The 26,155-nt window shown below is 40.4% G+C and overlaps 1 protein-coding gene across 3 annotated transcripts; it reads left to right on the forward strand.

Annotated features, from left to right (window-relative positions):
• Positions 1–3,779: 3,779 nt before the first annotated feature.
• LOC140485908 (nectin 1b-like) lies at positions 3,780–25,111 on the forward strand. 3 transcript variants are annotated; one of them, XR_011962473.1, is made up of 7 exons: positions 3,780–4,002; positions 8,351–8,446; positions 10,278–10,613; positions 12,223–12,555; positions 14,421–14,543; positions 23,586–23,646; positions 24,935–24,971. XR_011962473.1 is itself a non-coding variant. In XM_072584354.1 (7 exons), the coding sequence occupies exons 1-6, from the start codon at positions 3,960–3,962 to the stop codon at positions 23,599–23,601; spliced, it is 942 nt and encodes a 313-aa protein (XP_072440455.1). In that variant the 5' UTR covers positions 3,780–3,959; the 3' UTR covers positions 23,602–23,646; positions 24,935–25,111. The 3 variants fall into 3 exon arrangements, 2 of the variants coding, with proteins under 2 accessions (XP_072440455.1, XP_072440456.1); XM_072584354.1 differs by having other exon boundaries at positions 14,421–14,538; positions 24,935–25,111; XM_072584355.1 differs by lacking the exons at positions 8,351–8,446; positions 23,586–23,646 and having other exon boundaries at positions 14,421–14,538; positions 24,935–25,111.
• The last annotated feature ends 1,044 nt before the right edge of the window (positions 25,112–26,155 follow it).

Below are 26,155 nucleotides of genomic sequence, written 5' to 3' on the forward strand. Positions count from 1 at the left end.
CTAAAAAAGTGGAAATTTAAGATTAGGATAACTTGTTTAGGGACTTTTGTCAGTTTGTAAACATGGGATGTTTACTCTTCAGGAAGGGAGAGGTTTCCTGTCCCAAAGCGGAGTTTTATGTCCGGTTGGATGTGTCATGGATTTCTAACAAGCAGAGCATTTCTTCTTCGTCACGTAAATCGTTTTTTTAGTTTTAGACATGTGTTTTATTAAATTATAATGTAGAAAAAGAGATTTTCATTAGCTCCATGTCTTTGTGATGCCTTATAGAACATAGAAAAGTACAGCACAGAACAGGCCCTTTGGCCCATGATGTTGTGCTGAGACTTAATCCTAATGTAAAATATAGTAACTTAAGCAACGCATCCCTCAATTCACTTAATCCATGTGCATGTCCAGCAGTCACTTAAATGTCCCCAATGACTCTGCTTCCACCACCCCAGCTGGCAACACATTCCATGCATTCACAACTCTCTGCATAAAGAACCTACCTCTGATGTCTCCTTTATACCTTCCTCCTAATATCTTCAAACTATGACTCCTCGTACCAGTCAATCCTGCCCTGGGGAAAAGTCTCTGGCTATTGATTCTATCTATTCCTCTCATTATTTTGTACACCTCAATCAGGTCTCCTCTCTTCCTCCTTCTCTCCAGAGAGAAAAGTCCGAGCTTATTCAACCTATCTTCATAAGGCAAACCCTCCAGTCCAGGCAGCATCCTGTAAACTTTCTTTGCACCCTCTCCAAAGCCTTTGTATCTTTCCTATAGTAGGGTGACCAGAACTGGATGCCCTCCTATAGGTCTCACCAGGGACTTGTAGAGCTGCAGCAAAACCTCGCGGCTCTTAAACTTGATCCCCCTGTTAATGAAAGCCAAAACACCATATGCTTTCTTAACAACCCTATCCACTTTGGTGGCAACTTTGAGGGATCTGTGTACTTGCACACTCAGATTCCTCTGTTCCCCCACACTGCCTGTCTTTAATCCTATATTCAGCATTCGAGTTCGACCTTCCAAAATGCATCACTTCGCATTTATCCAGGTTGAACTCCATCTGCCATTTCTCAGCCCAGCTCGGCATCCTGTCTATGTCACACTGCAGCCTGCAGTAGCCGTCAATACTATTGACAACACTTCCAACCTTTGTGCCATCTGCAAATTTACTAACCCACCCCTCAACCTCCTCATCCAAGTCATTTATAAAAACTACAAAGAGCAGAGGCCCAAGAACACAGCCCTGCAGGACCCCACTCAACACTGACCTCCAGGCAGAATACTTTCCATCTACAACCACTCTTTGCCTTCTGTCAGCCAGCCAATTCTGAATCCAGATAGCCAAATCTTCCTGTATCCCATACTTCCTGACTTTATGAATGATAGCACACCTTTTGTGGAACATGTAACATCTGAAGTGGATGAGACTGGTTCGAACTAATCTAAAATGATTTGCACGATCCTTCTTGAACTTCTTGGCATGATTGATCAAATCCTCTTAATGCCTTTGCATTGTCGCGCAGCCAGGTGGAACTACTCATTTTTGGAGGCTACCTAATTGTTTCCAGAGTATCCTGAAGATACTTCTCTTTCTTAGGAACAGGAGGACGCCGTTCAGTCTCTTGTCACTAAATAAGATCATGGTTGATCTCTGGCCTAACTCCATATGCCTGCCTTGGGCTCATATCGCTTGATATTCTTGCTTATAAAAACATTTCCGCTCCCACACAATTTTCTCTGCTGTCCAACAAAGATTTATGCTTTACCTCCATTTGTTTCTCACCTATGTGCCATCATGGCAGATATGAGGGGCATTTAAGGGACCTTTGGGTAAGCATATGAATATGCAAGGATGGAGGAACATGGACCAATGGCAGTCAAAAGGGATTAGTTTAATTGGGCGTTATTTTTGGCATAACATTGTGGGTCAATGGGTCCGTTCCTGCGCTGTAACTTTCTATGTTCTAGGAGAAAGTGAGGACTGCAGATGGTGGAGATCAGAGTTGAGAGTGTGGTGCTGAAAAAGCACAGCATTTCAGGCAGCATCAGAGGAACAGGAAAATCAACATTTTGGGCATAAGCCCTTCATCAGGACGGAGGCTTGTGGAGCGGGGGTGCTGAGAGATAAATGGGAGGGAGGTGGGGCCTGGGGGGAAGGTAGCTGAGAATGAAGGTGGGGGAGAAGATGATTGATAGGAGAGGAGGGGGGAGCAGATAGGTGGGAAGGATAATGGACAGGTCAAGAAGGCTGTGCCGAGTTGGAGACTTGGGACTGGGATAAGGTGAGGGGATACCCACACCAACCAACCCCACTGCCCTTTGGCTGAACAATTTAACTCCCCCTCCCACTCCACCAAGGACATGCAGGTCCTGGGCCTCCTCCATCACCAAACCCTCACCACTGGACGTTTGCAGGAAGAATGCCTTATCTTCTGCCTTGGGACACTGCAACCACACAACTTCCTTTCGTTTTCACCCTATGAAAGCATTTGCTTGCTCCATGAACTAGAACAAAGTTTTCTGCAAGTTTTTTTTCTACAGCAGGGTCTTATTCAATCACTAGAACTTTTTTTTTACAGAGTTCGATGATATCACGCATTGTTTTGAATTGTTCAAAAATACATATCTGTTTAAAACAAGGAAGTCTCACCAGGATCAACTTGGATTTCACCAGTTTCTTCATTTCCCCTCCCCCCACCTTACCCCAGTCCCAAGCCTCCAACTCCACACCACCCTCTTGACCCATCCATCGACCTTCCCATCTATCCACTCCACCCTCCTCTCCTATCACCTTCTCCCTCACCGTATTCTACCTATCCATTCTCAGCTACCTTTCCCACAGCCCCACACCCTCCCATTTATCTGTCACCACCTTCCCCCCCCCCCCCCACAGCCCACAAGCCTCATCCCTAATTAAGGGCTAATGTTGATTTTCCTCCTCCTCCGATGCTGCCTGACCGGCTGTGCTTTTCCAGCACCTAACTCTTGACTATGTTCTATGTTCACCCAAAATCATAACATTAATTTCCTCCAATTTGTGGGCGGCATGGTGGTACAGTGGTTAGCACTGCTGCCTCACAGCGCCGGAGACCCGGGTTCATTTCCCGCCTCAGGCGATTGACTGTGTGGAGTTTGCACGTTCTCCCCGTGTCTGCGTGGGTTTCCTCCCACAGTCCAAAGATGTGCAGGTTAGGTGAATTGGCCAAGCTAATTGCCCATAGTGTTAGGTAAGGGGTAGATGTAGATGTAGGGGTATGGGTGGGTACGCTTCGGCGGGGCGGTGTGGACTTGTTGGGCCGAAGGGCCTGTTTCCACACTGTAAGTAATCTAATCTAATCTAAATATTGGGAAGACTGAAGTCAGCATCTTTGACCCTGGCCATAAACACAGCGAACTTCATCGTTGACTGGACTGGTCTGCGTTGAAACTGCCCGAGGCTGACAAAAACTGTTTTATCAGGGCGAAAGTGAGGACTGCAGATGCTGGAGGTCAGAAACAAGATTCGGTTTGGTGCTGGAAAAGCACAGCAGGTCAGGCGGCATCCGAGAAGCAGGGAAATCGACGTTTCGGGCAAAAGCCCTTCATCAGAAAAGCTTTCATTGTATTATTGAGTTTCCTTCGGCGTTCATCTTAACAAAAGAACCTGCAGTTTAACAGGTAAGCGGAACTTCTCTCCCTCTTCCCGACTCAGTAGCTGACCAACCTCGCCCCCTCCTGGAAGACATGTGAACTATTTGGTTAAATCCAGCTGCTGTAATTTAAGACAAACAGCCGTGCACATGATAGCGTTATTTCCTCCAACGCAGAGGGGTTACTGAAGCATAGCGAATATATGAAACAGAAAGAACGCCTTTGGTATTGTTTTCACCAAGTTGGGACTCTCCAGTATAGAACCCCTGGTTCATTAATGTTTGTTGTTGCTGCTCCCTGAAAATTCCTTCCTGGAGCTGGGCGAACGTTTGCAGATGAAACTTTTTATCGTCGGACTATTGGTTACTGTTATAGACGGTGAGACTTCTCAGTTTTAAACGGATATATATTTTTGAACAGTTCAAAACGATGCATTATATCATCGATCTCTGTTTTGAAAAGTCAGGTTCTAGTGATTGAATGAGATCTTGTTACAGAAAAACAATTGCAGAAAACTTTGTTCTAGTTGATGGAGCAAGCAAATGCTTCCATGGTGTTTTAACGAAATGTCGTACGTGGTAAATTAACATGTGTTAAGTTGGAAAAATTGCTGTAATAATGGGGATGAAGAGTTACATTAAAATTACGAAAATGTATATATTGGATGTTGCCATGACGACCTGAGCTTATTTTCAAAAGTGGAGCATTTTAACATTAGAGCAGGACGAGCAGGACATTGCAATCTATCCATTCGCTGTACTAGCGGTTGTTCTTCCTAAGCCCTGTATGAAAACTTCGGTGAAATGCAATCTTATATGAGGAATAATTTTTGTTCAAACGGACCTTGTTCTGTAACCTCCCTATTTAGGAGTCAGAAGCTTCACGTTCAATTCCTACTAGATTGAGAGGGAAGGTGTGTTCATTCTTTTCCAAGCAGGTTTGAGTTTCAACTTGTGAATGCTTATAACCCATGCCAGTCGCAGGCGGGAAGAATCAGAGGGATTCTCAGTCAGTCAGCTGCAGAACACAGTGAACACAATCATTGTACCCTGCCATGCAAAACAGTGTACCAGTACAGAACTCCATGGCTGCAAATGCTCTTTCAGAAATAGTGTCATTCAGAGAGGCTAACGCTAATCTCTTGAGCATCTCTGATTTGTTTTTTCTCATGCCATTATTTGACCATGTAAACAAAGGAGAACTATTTAAGCTGCTGAACAAAATGTTTTGCCTGCTGAAGCTGTTCAGTGTTATTTTATGAAAATATGATGAGAAGACTCAGCTTGGGATAACATCAGAATACTTTGAAATCTGAAATGGGGTCAAACAATGTTAAGGTCTGACACCAATGATCTTTGGTATATTCTTTTGTTATTGTTAGAGTTGTCATATGCCATCACCTTCAGAGGGTGTCCATATAAATACAAGAATGATAGAAAATTGTTCAGCCTTGTTCACCTAGGATCCAAGAAGAAGGGTCAAAAAGTGTGGTGCTGGAAAAGCACAGCAGATGGGGGGGGTGGAGTTGACGTGGTCAGCCACAGGGCGGTGGGGCTGTTTGGTGTATGTATCCCAGAGAGCTGTCAATGTGGTCTCCTCTACATTGGGGAGACAGGACGCCAACTTGTGAAGCAATTTCAGGGAACATTTCTGGGACACATGCACCAAACAACCCCTCTGCCCTGTGGCCGGCCATTTCAATTCCCCCTTTCACAGGACGTGCAAGTTCTGGGCTTCTTCCATCACTAAATCCAAGCTACCAAACGACTGAAGGAAGAACGCCTCATCTTCCACCTCGGGACCCTCCAACTAAACAACATCAACATTGATTTCATTAGTTTCCAAATCTCCCCTCCCCCATCTCATTCCAGATCCAACTCTCAACATCAGCACCATCCTCTTGACGTGTTCCACCTGCCCATCTTCCTTCTCACCTATCCCCTCCACCCTCCCCACTGACCTATCACAATTACCCCCCACCTGCATCCAACTATAACCTTCCCAGCTACTTCCCCCCCCCCCCAGCCCCACCCCCACCCCACCTCCCATTTACCTCTCTGCCTCCTTCCTCTTGCACATTCCTGATGAAGAGCTTATGCCTGAAATGTTGTCTCTCCTGCTCCTCGGATGCTGCCTGGTCTGTGCTTGTCCCGTGCCACACCTCTTGACTCTGACTCTCCAGCATCTGCAGTCCTTAGTTTCTACAAGAGGAAAGGTCCACTGTGATCCTTTCAGGGAGTTGCTGTATGCTGATGATGTTCCAGTAGCATTCCATACTGAATTATGCCATTGTCATAGGGTAGAGCAATAGATGATCCAGGGAGCCACTTCTGCCCATTTTGAGAATCTTTTAATAGCTTCTGCTCTTGCTTGCTTGGCTGCCATCAAGTGAAACATATGTCAAAAAAAATTGTCATCAGGAAATACTTTATGATGTAATTTTAAAAACACTCAATTGTGTCAATCTATCAGCTGTAACGCAGCTTGACATTGAATTATGTTTGAAAGACATGTGGAACCTATATGCTGTTATAGCTTAGTGTATGATTCCTTACAAAGCTTTATAAAAATTAAACATTTTAAAAATGTACCTACTGGCATACTTGTATCCAAACAAAAGTTAATTTTAAGAGATTCCTTAAGGTCCTATTGAGCAAAGTCCAGTGCTTATAGCTTTCTATATTCACAGAACAGGATGCATTTGAATTTGCTTGGAAGGAAGTACTCTGGAACATTTCATATATATTGGAATACAATGGCGGAAATGTGTGAGGTCATGCACCTTGGTAGGAAGAATAGAGATGTAGACTGTTTACTAAATGGAGAAAAGCTTTGGAAATCTGAAGCACAAAGGGACTTTGTCTTAGGATAGACTACAAGAGAATGAATATCCTGCTGAGGCTGTATAAAGTTGTATTTGGCACATTCTGAGCAGTTTTGGAGCCATGCATAAGCAAGGATGTACTGGCCTTGGAAGGGTCAAGAGGAGGTTCACAAGAATCATCCAGGGATAAAGGGCTTGTCATATGAGGAGCAGTTGAGAACTCTGGGTCTGTATTTGATGGAGTTTAGAAAGATGAGGGAGGATCTCATTGAGGTTTACAGAATACGAAAGGCTGGATAGAGTGCAAGTGGAGAAAATTTGAGGGCACAGCCTCAATGTGAAAGATTAAGAGGAACTTCTTCATCTGAGGCTTGTGAATCTGTAGAACTTAATGCTACAAAAGGCTGTGAAGGACAAGCTTATTGAGTGTCTTTAAGACAGAGATAGATAGATATATAGGTTCTTGATTAGTAAGGGGATCAAGAGTTACTGGGGAGAAGGCAAGAGAATGGGTTTGAGAAACATATCAGCCATGATTGAATTGTTGAGTGGATTCAGTGGGCCAAATGGCCTAATTCTGCTCCTCTATCTTATGGTCTTATGGTATATGTTTCCCTGAAACATAACATAATAGATTTATAGCATCATACAAGACAGAAACAGACCCTTTAGTCCAACTCATTCATGCCACCTAAGCTTCCCAAACTAAACTAGTCCCATTTTCCTGTGTTTGACCCATATCCCTTTAAACATCCCCTTTCATGCACCTGTCCAAATGTCTTTTAAATGTCATAACTGTACCTGCATCTACCACTTCCTCTGCAGTTATTCTGCATACGCACCATCTTCTGTGTGAAAATGTTGCCCCTCAAATCCATTTAAAATGTTTCTCTTCTCACCTTAAAATTATAGCTTTGAACTCCCCTGCCGTAAAGAAAAGACCATTGTTCTTCATCTTATTTATATCCCTCATGATTTTATAAACCTCTATAAGGTCACCCCTCAAGCTTCTATGCTCTAGTGAAAATGTTCCCAGCCAATCCAGCCTCTCCTTACAACTCAAATGCTCTGCACTCTCTCCAATTTAATAATATCCTTCCCATAGCATGGTGACCAAAACTGTACACAGTACTCCAAAAGTGGCTTCACCAATGTCTTATACAACCACAACATGACATCCCAATTCCTGTACTCAGATCAATGAAGGCAAGCGTGCGAATGCCTTCTTTATGACCCTGTCTACTTCTGACACAATCTTCAAGGAAGTAGTTATCTGAACCACTAGGTCTCTCTATTCAACAACACTCCCCATTAACTATGTGTTTTCTGGAATTAAACATGAGTTCAAGTGTGTTGTACCTGGGCAATGGACCATAAATTCTGCCAGTCATGGCAATTTTGTTTTGCTCCATGCAATTTGTTTTATTTGCATACAGCAACATAAACCTTGTGTTAAAAGTCAATAAATGCAGAAAAAATAAATTTGATAATGGAAGGGATGTAGTCTGTGGATCTTGGTGATATGGTCTGAAAGAAGAGAAAGAGCAAGGAAAAACACAATAGAGTATTGCCAGATTAGAGTCTGAGTAAAGATATTCAAACCATTTACTGGATTGCTAAGGCAAGGTTATTTACCAATCATTCAATGCAAGGTCTTTATACTATCCACTGTTTTAATGTTGAAGTTGCATTCATCCCAACTAATCTCACAATGCAACAATCTTTTGAGCAGAAGATCAGATAATCTTGCACAAGACCCCAATGGGGATAGATGAGTTATGATATTTATAATTATGCCTAACTAGAATTTAAGTATATGTATTGCTATCATGCAATAAATTACACTATGCAAGACAAGTGCCTCTTCTCCTGCAGTCATTGTTTTTACCTCTTCTCCTTCAGCGTCTAGTGTCTACCCTCTACCACTATTAATTAGACAGGCTCTTAGACTCGGGATGAAAAGTGACAGTGAACTACACCAAGCACAAGCCATCAGTGGTTAGTACCCAGAGTCCAATATGATATCCTCCATTGCAGTCTCTGATTGTTGTGAAATCATGTATGTACATTCTTAAGGGTTCATTTCTTACACTACTGGTAATCACTACAACCTTGATACAAGACATGATTTTTGTCACATCATCTTGTAATCAGCTTGCAAGCCACAGGAGTTCAGATAAGCAGTTGTATATGGTTGATACATTTACAATAAGATTGATCTGAAATGTCTAGAAATTAAAAATAATCTCCATAACATTGCTCAGAGAAGCCTTGAGTGGTGGGAGGGGTGGGGTTGTTAATCATAGATGTAAAACAAATTGTCCTGAAGAACATGAATGTACTAGTTCCAAAACTTTTTGAGATGGAGAAAATGGGCTGTTTGATTGGGCATGGAAGATCAAGCAATGGAATCTATAGGAATATAGCCAATCTTATTGAGAACCCTATTTGGCTCATTACCTTCCTTAATTTGCAGAGGATTTTTGCTGCAATAACAACCTAACCATCTTTTCCACAGTGCAGCTGGAATTTCAAGCCCAGCTAATGGTAGACTCCTTCCTAATAGTGTTAATTTTGCTGAAAGTCTTCTGTGCGTGTGAGTTGAACCCAAAACATTTCGGGTTTCTGCTAATACCAGGGGATCAAGTGAGCTGCTCTAACACTGGTGCTGGAAGATAATCCGAGGCCCTGTGTCCTAACTGGACAAGATTCTAACACTTGAACTAAGAATTATTTGTTCCTGGTTGTGTATGGTAATTGTCTAGTGAAGGTATCAATCAAAGTTGTTACTTTGAATCAGAAACCTTCTACATGGTTTCTGTGTGAATAGTTCAGCTCGGAACATAGACTGTGCTTACATGAATTAAACAATTTCCAATGTCATTTGTTGTGAATGACAGTGAGTTATCTAAACAGCCAGATGCAATTTTTTGAAGCTCACATGTAAGCACAAAGCAAATATTTTCCAGCTGATACACCAGAATCTAATAATGTTTGAAGAAACAGTTTGTTTAGATATAATAATGTGAGTAAAATTTTAATGTGCGTTGTTTTTACCTCTTCTCCTTCAGTAATATAAATTGCTTCAGTATTTCAGAATTTTCCAAGTGCTTTACAGTCAGTTAAGAGTAGTTGAATATATTAACTGTTGTAAAGTAGGAAATGCAACAGGCAATTTATGCAAACAAATATCCTCCAAACAGTAATTCAATAATGGTTAGCTAATCTGTTTCAATGATATGGGGGTGGCATGGTGGCTTAGTGATTTGCACTGCTGCCTCACTCCACCAGGGACCTGGGTTTGATTCCAGACTTGGGACGACTGTCTGTGTGGAGTTTGCATGTTCTCCCAGTGTCTGTGTGAGTTTCCTCCGGCGCTTTGGTTTCTCCCTACAGTCCAAAGATGTGCAGATTAAGTGGATTGGTCACCCAAAATTTCCCTTTGGTGTCTAGGAATGTGTAGACAAGTTGAGTTAGCCATGGTAAATACTGAGATAGGGTGGGATGCTCTTTGATTTGATGGGCCAAATGGCCCCTTCCTGCACTGCAGGGATTCTATGGTTCTATATTATTTGAAGGATCAATATTATCCTGGACACAGGCTAACCTGTTTGATCTTTTACAAGTAGTGCTCTGACATCTCTTATATTACCTGAGAGGGCAGATGGAAGCTTGCATTGATTTATCGTCTCTTTTGACTCCAACATGAGATTGCTGAGCCATGGTTGGTTCACTACAATTTGAAAACCGCTGAATAATTTAGTATTGAAACTCCACAGATGGCATGGAAGTATTGATGTGTTTTGCTATATTTTTCTTGCATTCACAGGAAATCCTCCAAATGTGGAGACTGAGAAGACTGTGACAGCACTTTTAGGTGGAAATGTTACCTTCAACTGCACTTCACATTTTAAAGACGTTGTACAAGTCACCTGGCAAAGGTTACGTGGTCAATCTAAGGATAATATTGCCACATTTAGTGAAAAAAATGGAGCTTATATACTTGAGTCGTTTAGTGGTAGAGCTGCCTTCATACAATCAAAGCTGCAAGAGTCCACCCTTGCAGTGTCTGGAGTGATGTTTGAAGATGAAGGATGTTATAAATGTATTTTCACTACGTTCCTTGCTGGCCATAAGACTGGGACAACCTGCCTGATTGTGCTTGGTAAGACTAACACAGATAAAAATATGAGAAAGCTTGAAATCAAAACGATTGTCTGTGCACCAAACCATCTTTCACAGTCCATACATGATTACATCAGTCAGGATTTTCTCATTTTACAACCAAAATCACACTTTCCCCCCTTTGTGAATTGAATAGATCTATTACTGTCTCTTCAATTCTCTTAACATTTAACTGATTCATTTTCTTTCTAATTGCAATTATTGACCTGAAATTCATAATTTCTTTGTCCCACATATCCAGTATCACATATGGACAAAGTAAAATTATATGAAACTTGCTTCCTGTTTGAATTCAGTAATCTGTTTATGCCTATCTTACTTTTTCCCTTGAAATAGTTTAAACCTTACAATGTAAAGCATGTCTTAAGTCTTGAAAGTTGCATACATTGTCTATTTCCATTGAAAGTTGTATAAATGTTAATGTCTTGATTCCAGCTTAATTATAATGATTTACGATTTAGAAGTTGAAATATCTAATTTGCTAAAAGGAAAGAATATATCTGAGCAGTGAATCAGAGGTTCATCACAGTTTCTGCTCATCAATGTAAGCAGGCTGTTTTGCATTTCTGTCCCAGAGAACATGTTAAGAAACACACACTTTAAAATCATCAGAATAATACCAATATTTCTGTCACAGCTCACTAACAAACTCTTAACAAGCAACAGCCAAATTGCCACAAAAATCAGTGTCAATATTTTTCCTGAAATTTTTGGTAGGAATTGGAAAGTACCACAGAAACTTAGGGGAAACATATTAAATTTATTATTTAATCTTCTATCAGTTTTTCTTTGCCGTTATTGCTGCTAAATCTGACCAGAAATAATATTACAGACCTTAAGGCATTGTAGTTTGAATTGAAAGAATAATTGGATTAATTATAATGCAGTAACGTGGGACCAAAAAATGCTGAAAAATGCACAGGATTTAGGAAAGTGGATGATATTTCAAGCACATGGGCCTTAAAATTAATCCTTGCACAACGAGAAAGCCAAATATAATTGAGCCTTGTTTTTAATCAAAATGTGGCCAACAGGATAGTGGAGATGGCAGTCAAACACAATGGATAAGCTAATATTCCCACTGAAGATGATGTTCAATACTCCTATTCCTTCTGATTATATTCAGAAAAAGAAGCAAAGGCTTTGGTAATAGCATCTAACAGAGTATAAAAGCTTTTGGTTTGCCTGTCGTGAATTGAGAAAATGGATGAATAAATAACCTGTTCTAATGTAGTTGGCAGAGGCATTAATATTGACCAGATGGTAAACCTAACCTCCCCATTCTTCATCAAGTATCTCTTATTTTCTACAGAAAAGGTAGATGATGCCAGTATCTAGAATCTTACCTGAAAGATAGCACCTCCAATAGTGCAGTAGTCTCTCAGTACACAACTGACAGGGGCACAGTCAGTCTCCAAAATGCAACTTGAACCAACTCTAACTCAGCGGTGAGCATGCCCCAGCTGAGACCCACAGGTATAATTGTCCACTGCAGTATGAAAACCTCAAAATATTTCAGGGATAAATACTTTGCTGAAAATTATTTATGTAACAATTTATACAGTTTACTTTTTCTTTCTATTTCACAGAAAAGGATGTAAATGTGGAGACACAGAATATCACAGCAGTTTTAGGTGGAAATGTAACCTTCAGTTGTACTTCATATTCAAAAGATATTCGACAGGTCACTTGGCAGAAGTTAAATGGCCAATCAGAGGATAATATTGCTACATTTAGTGAAACAAATGGAGGCAATTTTTCTGTGCCATTTAGTGGTAGAGCTGTTTTCAAGCCAACAAAAGTACAAGTATCTACCATTATACTGTTTGGGGTAAGGCTTGAAGATGAAGGATGTTATCAGTGTATCTTTAATACATCGAGAACTGGCCAAAACATCGGGAAGACATGCCTCACTCTACATGGTAAGACTGACTATAAATAAGTATATTAAAAAGCTTGAATCCAGGGAAGTGAACTTCATTACAGTATCAATGAGTTAAATAAAAAACAAAATTACTGTAAATATTAAGCAGATCAGAAATTGTCTATGTAGGATGTGATTTAGAGTTTACAATTCACATTGTTGACCTTACGCCAGTACTCTATCTTCCATTCTGCCATAAAAATATTTAATGACTTCTCCCAGACCAGTTTTTGAGCCACGCATTCACTTCTCTAATTTCATGTACTCTATGCTAATTTACAGGAAGTTCAGGTAATAATCTAGAGTTTATAAACTTCAAGGTTTTGCACTTTAATTTAACACCTTGCTTCTCATATTCTCTCTTACTCCAGGTACTTCCCTTTCTCAGGGTTTCCACAATCTGCATTTTCTGATCACTACTTTATATATGAGGAAACCTGAAATGTGATTGACATAAGTCAAGCTTCCTTTGTTTCTCCTAGACAAAGCAGGAAATTGGCCCGTGACATATTTTAAACTTTTCCCTGCTGCTGACGCCAGTATCTTGGCAATATTACAGTTCACTGCATGCAAAATTCAATTAAAGAGGAGATAGATTTTTCTTTATTTTCTTTTGTCTCCCGATGAAGTAATTTCTTTGTAAAATTTAAACCAAAATGTAGATATAGGTGGTGGGAAAAAATGATTTCCATTTTTAAAAAAATGATTTCTGGAACAATATTTACATGTTAAAATTGCTGAATGACTAACTTGAAACCAGGATTATCTGATCCAAACTCATAGCCAATAATACTACAAGAAGAAAAATAACACACAATGAGCAGGAATTTTCAGATGGCATGGTTTCCTGTGCTATCAAAGATTCGGCAGAGAATGTAATGCATTCCCATTGATCAGGACGTCCCATAGTCATTTAACACACCGGAGTTCAATTGGCTGGAGGTGGAATACCCACCTTTTACTCAGGTAGAATTGCCACTTCAAAACTGTGACTCAATCTGATTCGTTTGCAGCTCTGTTGGTACTTCAACACCACCAATAGTGGTCATCAATGGTGGGAATATAGGCAGTCCTCCAATTTAAAATGCTTGAATCCAAAATGTGGAGTCTTGTTGCCAGGACATTTATTTGGGTTTTGCCTCCGACAGGGTATTTTACCTGATGTGGGAATGCTAATGTTAACTCTTGTAACACTTGAAAATAGATGTAGATACTGTGGTTTTGAATAATCCAACAATAGTTTATTATAACTCATCTATATATAGACCAGAAGTTCACACATGATGTTATCTATTATGGTGGCGAAATGTCTGAAAATGAACATTGCAGCTCAACAAGCAAACTTACGTCCAGAATATTTACAAATATTACATTCACAGGCACATCAGTTTGGACTCATATTAAGCTATTATGTTAAAGAGGAAACAGCATAGCATGCTATACTGTAAATGATTCCCAGGATAAGAGGGAATCTGAGATTCTTATAACCTTGGGTCTCACACTTTCATGCTATTATGCATTCATTATGATATCATGAGTATCTCTCTTTGAAGTATACTGACCGTAAGACACAACACGACATACAGAATGGCAAACCTGGACATGATGGGTAGAGGGGTCGTAATGGCAATGTCAGGCATGGAAGGAGTATCCAGGGTGGAGAAACCTCACCTAAGGCCCATGTCAGGTGATATAAGGGGCTTCCTCCCCATCTGTAATCTGCTCCCAGCAGACTCGTCTGTAAAACTTCTGATAGATGAGGATGCAAGAAAGTGCAAGGTATGCACTGGTCTCCCATTCCCTGAGTATTTAATTCCAATTTTCAACTATGTCACTTATATTTTCCTTTTTTTCTCCCTGCAGCACACGTATCAATTAACTCCCATCACCAAATTTGGATTGTTGTTGTACTGGTAGCAATTCTGACAGTTGTACTTGTGTTCAGTTGCCACTGCTACAAAAAGAGAAGAAGACAGCTAAGGTAAGGTAACTTCATCGATTTACACAATTTTCTGGAAAAGGAGAGTGTTGTGCAGTTTATTAGATTTTCGTTTCCCTTGGTCCTCAGCTCAAAATTTTTTTTTGCCCAAGAACTGGTGTAAGCGTAAGTGTGATCTCTCAGTAGTGACTTTCATGAATGACAGAACTGACAGCGGATCTCTTTGGAGAAATGTAAGGAGAGGGAAAGAAACAAATGACAGAAATAAATCAGGTGAAAACAGTTCAAACAGGAACAAGAACCTGCAGGAATGAAACTCTCAATTTCAGTTGTTTCTTTCTGGGTTGAGAGAGATCAAGTGACAATGCAGGAACATAAATCTCATTATTAAAAAGGGTCTTACTGTTATGTACCAGCCCCAGATTACTAGGAAATTGTCCATTTCACAAGATTAATGGCAGGCTGGCACAAATCTTCCCGGCAATTTGCAAATCAAGGCAATCTTCCTCACTATGAATTGTTGGGTTATTTATACACTAAGAATGATTGCACTTTAAACTTGCAATAACTCTTTCAGCAAATTCAGGCTAGTATTTTACAATATTAATGTTGTTTGAGTACATGTTAAAATCAACCTTAAATTTAGGAAAATTCTAGTTGCTAAGTTTTATTCCAGGTAATGAGATGAATTAGAAGACTAACTCACTGCTTCAGAAATATGGCTTGAGACATTTAACTCAGAGGTCCCTCTGAAATCCCACAAAATGTATGCGAGTAGCCCTGGGAAATCAACAAGAATCATTTGGTCTGTGTTTGTTTTGCAGATTCCACTTATATAGAAACTAGGGAGGGCTCTGTGGTAGAATTGACTTAAGCTTTCCTTAGGTTTGAGGGTTTTAAGCCAGTTGTGATAGAATTGCACAATGATGTGCAGATATTCTTAAAGCCATTGCAGTGCCTTTCATTGAGTCCATATGTGGACTCTTTATTCTTTTCCTAGACTTGATTGAGCTGAATTCCATATACCAATCCATTTTGTTTGTTTGCTCATTCCATTAGGGTATTCAGCTTATCTTGCAATCTCAGAGCTTCTTCCTCCATGTTAGGTCTCAGAAGAGGATGGTGCATAAGATGTAAAACATTAGGATTCTTGTTGTGGGGTTTGTGGGACACTGATTGGTGGTTAGCATTGAGTGAAGGGTTTGGGGTCAAGACTACGTTTTTCAATATAAAAAGGCCATTCTGAACATAATTACATAGTTAGCAGTTTTGTAAATAGGCCAACTCTTACTTCCTATCACCTGCTGCTTATTGACATTGCTAGTGACAAGTGGGTGTGTGGTGCAGAATGCCCTAGAGAAGGCTGAACAGATGTACATGAATGATAGCAGGTGTCAGCATTTCATTGGGCAGGTTGCACTGTGCATCAATCGAATACCCTTACAGAGTTGGTTGGGTTGACACGAGTGGGTGCAGACTTGTTTTGGAGCATGGAGGTGCTAACACTCTAGAAACACAAGTCCTGGGAAGGCAAATGTAACTCTGAGTCTAAAAGGCTAGTTAGGTTTCTTCTGAATTTAAATTAGTTACTTTGTGAATGCCAAGAATCCAAGTGTGCATATTTTGGAACTTAAAGTGGGATAATATTGATTAATTATTTTTCCTTTCAAATCCCTCAAATATTTAGACTATAAAATATCATTGCCATTATATTCATATCATTTGGCATATGCCAAGCATTTCAGAACTATATTTTAAAGAAATGTATTTACAGCAATTGTACAACATTGCTTGTGTGTATTTTAATGATCCTGAATATTTGGCTGCCGATAGTGACCCATTACGGTCACATGGACTTAATTTTGCAACCTGTAGCTTCAAAAACCTCAAATGAAGCAGTTCCCCAAACTAAATAAAATAGTTGTATTTTACAAAGGATGTGAATACCTGAACCTTTCAGGAATTTCTGTGATTCATACAAATGATTTGTTATATGGGAGCATTTTATAGATCAAACCTGCAGGAACTAGTTGAATGAATAGCAGTACACTGCATTCCCCTACATAATTACATTATTTAGTATGGAAATTCATAATGGAGAAAGTGAGGACTGTAGATGCTAGAGATCAGAGTCGAAGACTGTAGTACTGCAAAAGCACAGCTGGTCAGTCAGCATCCATCATTCCTGATGAAAAGCTTATGCTTCTGGCATCGACTTTCCTGCTCCTCAGATACTGCCTGACTGGCTATGCTTTTCCAACACTACACTCTTCGACTCTGGAAATTCATAATGTATAATTTCTAATGTAGTAATCCTCATTTTTGAATTACATTTACTGTATCATTTTTACAAACACACAAACATAAGAAATAGGAACAGTAACAGAGCATTTAGCCTCAGCTCTGCAATTCAATAAAACCCAAGGCTGATCTGAATGTTTTTGTAATTCCACATTTGGAACCATCTTTGAGAACCCATGATTTCCCATCCTAACAAAAATATATCTGCCTGTGATTTTTGAGAAGATTTGTAGCTCAGGTTGAGGTTCAGGTTGGAAGTTTGCTCGCTGAGCCAGCAGGTTTGTTTTCAGATGTTTCGTCACCATGCTGGGTCACATCATCAGTGAGCTTCTGGTGAAGCACTGGTGTTCTGTCCGGCTTGCTATTTGTGTGTCTTCGTCTGTTACGGTGGGTGATATCATTTTTGGGTCTTTTTCTCAGAGATTGGTAAATGGGATCCAAATCGATGTGTTTATTGATGGAGTTCCAGATTGTATGCCAGGCTTTTAGGAATTCCAGTGCATGTCTCTGTTTAGCCTGTCCTGGGATGGGTGTGTTGTTTCAGTCAAAATGATGTCTTTCTTCGTCTGTATGTAAGGGTAATAGTGATAGTGGGTCATGTCTTTTGGTGGCTGTTTGGTGTTCATGTATCCCAGTGGCTAATGTTGCAATTGTACCAGCCTCCATCACTTCCTCTGGCAACTCTTCCCACACATGTACCACCCTCTGCGTGAAAACGTTGCCCCATATGTCTCTTTTATATCTTTCCCTCTCACCCTAAACCTATGCCCTCTAGTTCTGGATTCCCCAACCCAAGGGAAAAGACTTTGCCTATTTACCCTATCCATGCCCCTCATAATTTTGTAGACCTCTCTAAGGTCACCCCTCAGCCTCCGATGCTCCAGTGGAAATTGCCCCAGCCTGGTCAGCCTCTCCCTATAGCTCAAATCCTCCAACCCTGGCAACATCCTTGTAAATCTTTTCTGAACCCTTTCAAGTTTCACAACATCTTTCCGATAGGAAGGAGACCAGAATTGCACGCAATATTCCAACAGTGGCCTAACCAATGTCCTGTACAGCCGCAACATGACCTCCCAACTCCTGTACTCAATACTCCGTAAAGGAAAGCATACCAAACGCCTTCTTCACTATCCTATCTACCTGTGGCTCCACTTTCAAGGAGCTATGAACCTGCACTCATCTGCTTGACTGCAGATCCATTTCCAGGAAATACCACAAACTTGTGCTCATATTCCTGTTGAGCCAAAATTTACTTGCACTCAGTTTGTCACTGAAATCTTGGTATGAAACCTGAGTGCAAAATTAGAAAGAAGGACTTTAGAAATTTGGCCCATGAAGAACATTTTTAAATATTAGGCAAGAGTCAAATTAGACAAAGTGTTTGAAGTCTCTGACATGTGAAAATGCACTGCTATGGCTTCTGCTGACTTCCAGCAAGTGCAGTGTCTCATGTGGTTATTCAAAAATATGTTTTATTATTGTCAAAAGAGAAAGGAAATGAACAACATGAGATTGAACTATTTTTAGTCTCTTCTTAGTTCATTTCTTTTTGGACTGAGCTAAATGTACAACGGGGTTCCCCAGAGTCAGTAAAGGGATCACAGTTAATATAATAATGTTATATTAATGGCCTAGACTTGGGTTACATATCACAATTTCAAAATGTATAGATTTCAAAAAACTTCAGAGCATTATGAATTGTGAGGAGGGTAGAAATGAACCTCAGAAGACATAGGGCTTATGGACTGGGTGAACATACAACAGATGAGATTTAATACAGCGAAATATAAAGTGATTAATTTTGGTAGGAAGAATAAGGGGAGAAAAATAAAGTAAGGCTACAAATTTACATGGGGTGCAGGAACAGAGACCTGAGTGCATATGTGCAGAAATTATTGAATGCCAGGGAGGAATTGTTTCAAAAAACCAGACTGGTTTCAAGGCTTCAAAAGAGGAAGAAAATTATGTTAAGTCTTCATACAGCAGTGTGTAAGGACCATGTCTTTTTTTTAACAAAATCAGAAATTGTTCGAAACACTCAGCAGGCTGGCAGCATCTGCAGAGAGAAAGCAGAGTTATCATTTCAGGTCCAGTGACCCATCTTCTGCACACCCAAAATATTAACTTTGCTTTCTCTCTGCAGATGCTGCCAGATCTGCTGAGTGCTCCTATCAATTTCTGATATCCAGCATGCATAGTTCTTTGATTTTTTTTGTTCCATGTCTTTTTCATTAGTGTTTCTGAAACTTGTGGACTGAATTGAGAAAGAACTTTTCTAAAACTGGTGTTTTGAAGGGATAGCTGTATGTTTTGGAAGCAAGTAACCTGATGCCCATGTCAAGCATTGTGCAAATAACTATTTGAACAAGCAATAGTTGAAGTTTAAATTGCAGATGATTTGGAGCGGAGGGGTTGTACAGACGATTTGGAGCGGAGGGGTTGTACAGACGATTTGGAGCGGAGGGGTTGTACAGACGATTTGGAGCGGAGGAGTTAGAACATAGAACATAGAAGAATACAGCGCAGTACAGGCCCTTCGGCCCTCGATGTTGCATTGATCAAAGCCCACCTAACCTACACTAACCCACTATCCTCCATATACCTATCCAATGCCCGCTTAAATACCCATAAAGAGGGAGAGTCCACCACTGCTACTGGCAGGGCATTCCATGAACTTACGACTCGCTGAGTGAAGAACCTACCCCTAACATCAGTCCTATATCTACCCCCCCTTAATTTAAAGCTATGCCCCCTTGTAATAGCTGACTCCATACGTGGAAAAAGGTTCTCACTGTCAACCCTATCTAACTCCGTAATCATCTTGTACACCTCTATCAAGTCACCCCTAAACCTTCTTTTCTCCAATGAAAACAACCCCAAGTGCCTCAGCCTTTCCTCATAGGATCTTCCTACCATACCAGGCAACATCCTGGTAAACTTCCTCTGCACCCGTTCCAGTGCCTCCACATCCTTCCTATAGTATGGCGACCAAAACTGCACACAATATTCCAGATGCGGCTGCACCAGAGTCTTATACAACTGCAGCATGACCTCAGGACTCCGGAACTCAATTCCTCTACCAATAAAAGCCAGTACGCCATATGCCTCCTTCACTGCACTATTTACCTGGGTGGCAACTTTCAATGATCTGTGTACATGGACACCAAGATCCCTCTGCTCTTCCACACTACCAAGTATCCGACCTTTAGCCCAGTACCCCATCTTTTTGTTACTCTTACCAAAGTGAATCACCTCACACTTACCTACATTGAACTCCATTTGCCACCTTTCTACCCAGCTCTGCAACTTCTCTATATCCCGCTGTAACCTGCCACATCCTTCCTCACTGTCTACAACTCCTCCGACTTTCGGATCATCCGCAAACTTGCTCACCCAACCTTCTAACCCTTCCTCCAGGTCATTTATAAAAATGACAAACAGCAATGGTCCCAAAACAGATCCTTGCGGAACACCGCTAGTGACAGCACTCCAAGATGAACCTTTGCCATCAACTACTACCCTCTGTCTTCTTCCAGCCAGCCAATTCCTAATCCAAACCTCCAACTCACCCTCAATGCCATATCTCTGTATTTTCTGCAGTAGCCTACCATGGGGGACCTTATCAAACGCCTTACTAAAATCCATATATACCACATCTACCGCTTTCCCCTCATCTACCTCCTTAGTCACCTTCTCAAAGAATTCAATAAGGTTTGTGAGGCACGACCTGCCCTTCACAAAACCATGCTGACTATCCTAGATCACATTATTCTTATCCAGATGTGCATAAATCCTATCCCTTACAATTCTCTCTTTGCCCACAACAGAAGTGAGACTCACTGGCCTATAGTTACTAGGATTATCCCTACTCCCCTTCTTGAACAAGGGAACCACGTTTGCTAGCCTCCAGTCCTCTGGCACTACTCCTGTAGACAAAGAGGACACAAAAATCAAGGCCAATGGCTCTGCAATCTCCTCCCTTGCTTCCCAGAGAATCCTAGGATAAATGCCATCAGGCCCAGGGGACTTATCTATTTTCACCCTTGCCAGAATTTCCAACACCTCTTCTCTACATATCTCAAAGCCATCCATTCTACTTATTCGTGCCTCAGTAGTCATATCGACAACAATGTCCTGTTCCTGAGTGAATACTGACGAAAAGTATTCATTCAGTGCCTCCCCAGTCTCTTCAGCCTCCACATGCAACTTCCCATTACTATTCTTGATTGGACCTATTCCTACCCTAGTCATTCTTTTATTCCTAACATACCTATAGAAAGCCTTAGGGTTTTCCCTAATCCTACCAACTAAGGACCTTTCATGTCCCCTCCTTGCTGCTCTTAGCTCTCTCTTCAGGTCCTTCCGGGCTACCTTATAACTCTCAATCGCCCCTATTGAACCTTCACGCCTCATCTTTACAAAGGCCGCCCTCTTCCATTTAACAAGGGATTCCAATTCCTTATTAAACCACGGCTCCCTTACACGACCCTTTCCTCCCTGCCTGATAGGTACGTACTTATCAAGGAAACTCAATAGTTGCTCTTTGAACAAGTTCCACATATCAATTATGCTCTTGCCTTGGAATCTACTTTTCCAATCCACACATCCTAAGTCATGCCTCACTGCATCATAATTTCCCTGCCCCCAGCTATAACTCTTGCCCTGTAGTACACACTTATCCCTCTCCATCACTAGAGTAAAAATCACTGATGATTTGGAGCGGAGGAGTTGTACAGACGATTTGGAGCGGAGGGGTTGTACAGACGATTTGGAGCGGAGGAGGTGTACAGACGATTTGGAGCAGAGGGGTTGTACAGACGATTTGGAGCAGAGGGGTTGTACAGACGATTTGGAGCAGAGGGGTTGTACAGACGATTTGGAGCAGAGGGGTTGTACAGACGATTTGGAGCAGAGGGGTTGTACAGACGATTTGGAGCAGAGGAGTTGCACAGATGATTTGGAGCGGAAGGTTTGTACAGATGCAGCTTTTGTTGGCAACAAGAAGTTGATTAGTATATGGACTACTGTCCAGTTATCATTAACAGAGATATTTTTGCCTACAAATAACTGAATGATTAGTTCTTGGATAAACAAGCAGCTTGGAACTGGGAGCAAGTTGTGGAGAAAGAGAAGATTTAAGTTTTTCCCCAGCTCAGGAGCTGTCTTGCTGTTTTGTGCAGTCAAAACACTCACAAACCGGAAGAAAATCAATTAGTCTTTCCTGCAATTGTTTTAGTTATGACTTTTAACTGATAAGACAGCTGATTTGTGTCTGTTGCCAACCAATGCAAGAATTAGAGTAAGAGAACTGAAGCAACGTGCTGGTTAAAGGAAGAATCATAAAGATTATCTTAGCCATAGATCCTGGGAACAAAGCTACTGTACTATCTTTCCACTTTTCACCCTTTGCCCAAAATCTATTTACCCCTTTTGGCATTCTGTCATCTATATGTGTCTGTGCAAAAGATGAGTTTATAAGGAGATGAGTGTTTTAATTAGTAGTGTTAATTGTCAATGGTTTATAACTATTTAACTGTAGCTAGGGTCTAATTACTTGTAATAAGTAGTAGTTCTTGTTCAGCACAGAAACGTAGTCTGTGGTTTCTACTAACCTGGATATGAAAATCAGTTAAATTGTGGAACTATGTGAACTTCAAAAAATCTTTAACTTTTGTGACAATTCGAGTACAGTGGAGCTTGGTTTCTAGTGCTGTATCCCAGTGAGTCATAACAACTGGTTAGACAACAACTAGAGTATTGTATCCATTGGATGAAGGTTTGCTTGCTGAGCTCGAAGGTTTGATTTCAGATGTTTCGTCACCATACTTGGTAACATCTGAAAACAAATCTTCTAGCTCAGTGAGCAAACCTTCATCCAAAACCTCAACTTGAGCTACAAATCTTCTCAAAACTCGCTATTGTATCCATTTCTGGATAGTACACTTTAGGAAAGATATGAAAGCTTTGGAGAGTGTCCAGAAATAACTTGCGAACATGATCTTAAGAAGGACCTAAATTACAAAGAGAGATTGGAAATCCTAAGGCTGTTCTCAATCAAGAAGGGAAGTTTTGAGAGAATATTTGATAAACCTGTACAAAGCCATGAGTGATCTAGGTAGAATAGATAGGGAGAAACTGTCTCGCTCAGGAAGGAGTTGAACCCGAGGATACTAATTTGCAATTAACACTCAAAAAGAAGCAGTGGCAAAATGAGTAAAAACTTTTTCAGCTATGAATAGATAGGATCAGAAATTCACTCAGTGAAAGTATGATGCACAGGCAGATTCAATCAAAAGGGAATTGGATAAAGGGAAGTGTAAAGTGACCATAGTCCTATTGGACCACAGGGCTACTCTCTCATTAGAGAGATAAATGATAGGGGTTTAACCTGAGGGTCATCGCACCTCAGGCAAGGAGAGAGTTTGAGAAGGACAATTGTTTATGATCACCTCGGCTAGAGTGGGTAATGAACCTAAGCTGTTGGCATCACCCTGAAATATAAACCTGCTGTCCTGTCTACTGAGCTAACAGGAACTGTATAAGGACCAATTTTTAAAAGATTAAAAAGTTGTAGGATTGTAAGAAAGAAGCAGGAATGGGACCAATGGAATTGGAGTTGATTCTGAGAGATGGTGCAGACAAAAAAGGTCAAATTACTTCCTCAGTGCAGTAATTATTCTATGAATCTATGTGCTTCTTCTTAGTATAGCACAATGAGAATTTGCCTTTCACGACCTCGTATCATCCAGACTATCATTTTCTTTTGTTGTTGCTCTTCTTCTTGCTAGAAATTGCAAGACGTGATGGAACAGCCCTGCTTCAGAACTTGCCAAAATTCACATTCTTGAGGTAATAGCAACCGTGCGACTCATTAATTCTGATAGCTCTGCTTGGTGTTTAACAACAGCTTTAAACTGGAGAATGAATACATTCTGACAATTAAATCATTGCTGACTTAACTTCCTTATCCAAAATGAATTAGTTAGCAACTAAAAATTAAACACAGCCTGAACACCACATCTACATGAGTTCAAATTTATCGGAAAGAATTAGCCCCAGTACAGTGCTTAGACATCTGCAGATAGATAGAGTAGCAGCAAAAAGAAAGCAGTAACCAATAGATCAACTTCCATTGTATTTGTCAAGACTGCCTTGAGTTTTAGCAACATTCCCAATTTTAAAGGAAACTTGGGTTGAGTTGTTATGACTATTTATTTACCAGAAATTATTTAAATTCTAAAACAATAGAAGGAAAGATTTACAGGGTGTGAAAATCAGGTGCACTAATAGTTAAATTTTAGTTTTACTTAAGGTTTCATAAGCCCTTATATAAAAACTGTGTGTAGTTTAAATAGGCTATTGTCTTCCTCTTGTTTAGGTGGATGGACATATTGGGGAAAATTATTTAATAAGTCTAAAATGACTGGAAGAAAAATATCAAGATGGAGAATGCCTAGGGACTCTGATCAATTTTTAACTATTATATTGTGAGAATGTGGTAATTATTGTGTAGGCTCAGTTTGCCAATATTACTGAAAGACTTACCATTTACTAACATTGAAAACATCTTGATATCCTTTGGTTTGCCCTAAAAATGCTTCAACACTGTGTGGGGGATGTTGAGTTAAAAAGGAATAAGCTAATTATATCGCTGCATATTTAACAAAAACATTTTGGAAGAAATATGAAAGGATAGTATTGAAGGGTTTCTTTTAAAGGCTGTAACTTTTTGATATGCTTTCAGAGCATTTGCTATTTCAAACAGAAATATAACATACCAATATTCAACTTCATTTCTTTCAAAAAGTGGGTGAATACAAAACAATTTGTTCCGTGCAGAATATAATTATTCTGGGTTGAATAATTATACTTGCCTATGAACTTTGCAAGGCCCAGTTATAGGTGAAACTCCACTGAACATGGATCTCCAATTGAAAAATTCCTTAACTCCACCCCCTCCCAAGGTATCTGGTTTGCTTTCAGCGATTCCCCACAATCAGTATGACTCCCTTTTGGCTTTCCCTTTGTTTCACTTGATCCTGCCCCAGTACAGTTAGAAACCATAACATTTTCACCTTGCTTTAGTTCCAAAGGACCATTAAGTTTAAACATTAATTGTCAATTTCTCTCTCAACAGATGCTGCCAGCACTGCAGATCTTCTCCAGAACTTTTGGATTTTATTTCAGGCTCCGTAATATTTTGATTTTACATTAACGTTTATGAAAACCTTTGATTGCACACACACGGGAGTGCCCTTCTTGACCTTCTGGTTGAGTCCAAAGGAATGTAAAACATCGTAAATAAAATATTGCTCTCGCTGTTTTCAAAAAACAATTATACGTGACGTTGACTTGCTTGCAGGATTTTCTGGAAATATGACACACTTAGACATCTGTCTGGCTTTCAACTCCACTCAAGACTTTTTAAGTCAGGTTATATGCTTCAGCCCTCCAGCCTCCAGAGGTACCCACATGGCAATGGTGCTGTTTGTCCATAGCTGGGAGTTTATTCACGAATGCCAGATGTGTTTATATGTTAGGGGGCATGTACATTGCATGCCTGTGGGCCAAATCTCCTGCAGGTTACTGTGAGAGTTTAGCCTGGGGCTGTGATGCACCTTGTGCCCATGTATTACCTGTCTGCAGCTTGACTGTCCCATTTTGAGTTGCGAGGCAAATGGAGAGATGATGATCGGATTGGAGAGACAGTGTACTGATGGGGGTGACTTTCACATGCATAAAGCTCCCTTCACCCAGACAGTAGGAGCATCACATGAAACACCCAAACATATAAATTAGGAGCAGAAGTAGACCAATCAGTATGTCCAGCCTGCACCACCATCCAATAAGATGTGTTGTTTTGAATTTCATATCCCTTGTATCCCCAATAACTTCTAATTCCTCTGCCTAACAAGAATCTGTACATTTTCTTTCTTAAAATTATTTGATGACCCCATCTCCAGTCTTCTGAGGTTGCACAACCCTCAGAGAGGAAAAAAAACTCATCTATTTCCTGAAAACGAGACCTCTAATAGTAAAGCAGTATCCCCTAGTTCTGGACTGACCCACATGAAGAGACATCCTTTCCACGTTGACCTTGTGAAGAACTTTCAGGATCTGAGACACATCATTCTGACTCTTCTGAACTCCAGTAGAAATCAGCCCAGCCTGTCCAATATATTCTCATTAAACAATCCACACATTCCAGGTATAATCCAGCAAATGATCTGTTTGATCAAAATGTAGTTACTGTTGTAATGTAGGAAAGGCAGCAGAACTTGCACAATGTGGGCTCTCACAAACAACAGTGATCAAATGCAAAGTTCTGCAGATAATGGAAATTTAAAATAAAAAATAT

The sequence above is a fragment of the Chiloscyllium punctatum genome, chromosome 15 (genome assembly GCF_047496795.1).
Source record: "Chiloscyllium punctatum isolate Juve2018m chromosome 15, sChiPun1.3, whole genome shotgun sequence".
In the NCBI taxonomy this organism is placed as follows: domain Eukaryota; kingdom Metazoa; phylum Chordata; class Chondrichthyes; order Orectolobiformes; family Hemiscylliidae; genus Chiloscyllium; species Chiloscyllium punctatum.

What these genes read in the sequence shown, in the direction of transcription:
- LOC140485908 (XM_072584354.1), top strand. Translation starts at nt 3,960, where the DNA reads ATGAAACTTTTTATCGTCGGACTATTGGTTACTGTTATAGACG. An exon ending in ATTGGTTACTGTTATAGACG is followed by an intron (nt 4,003 to 8,350) that starts GTGAGACTTCTC and finishes CTTCTCCTTCAG; the next exon opens with CGTCTAGTGTCTACCCTCTA. An exon ending in CCAAGCACAAGCCATCAGTG is followed by an intron (nt 8,447 to 10,277) that starts GTTAGTACCCAG and finishes TTGCATTCACAG; the next exon opens with GAAATCCTCCAAATGTGGAG.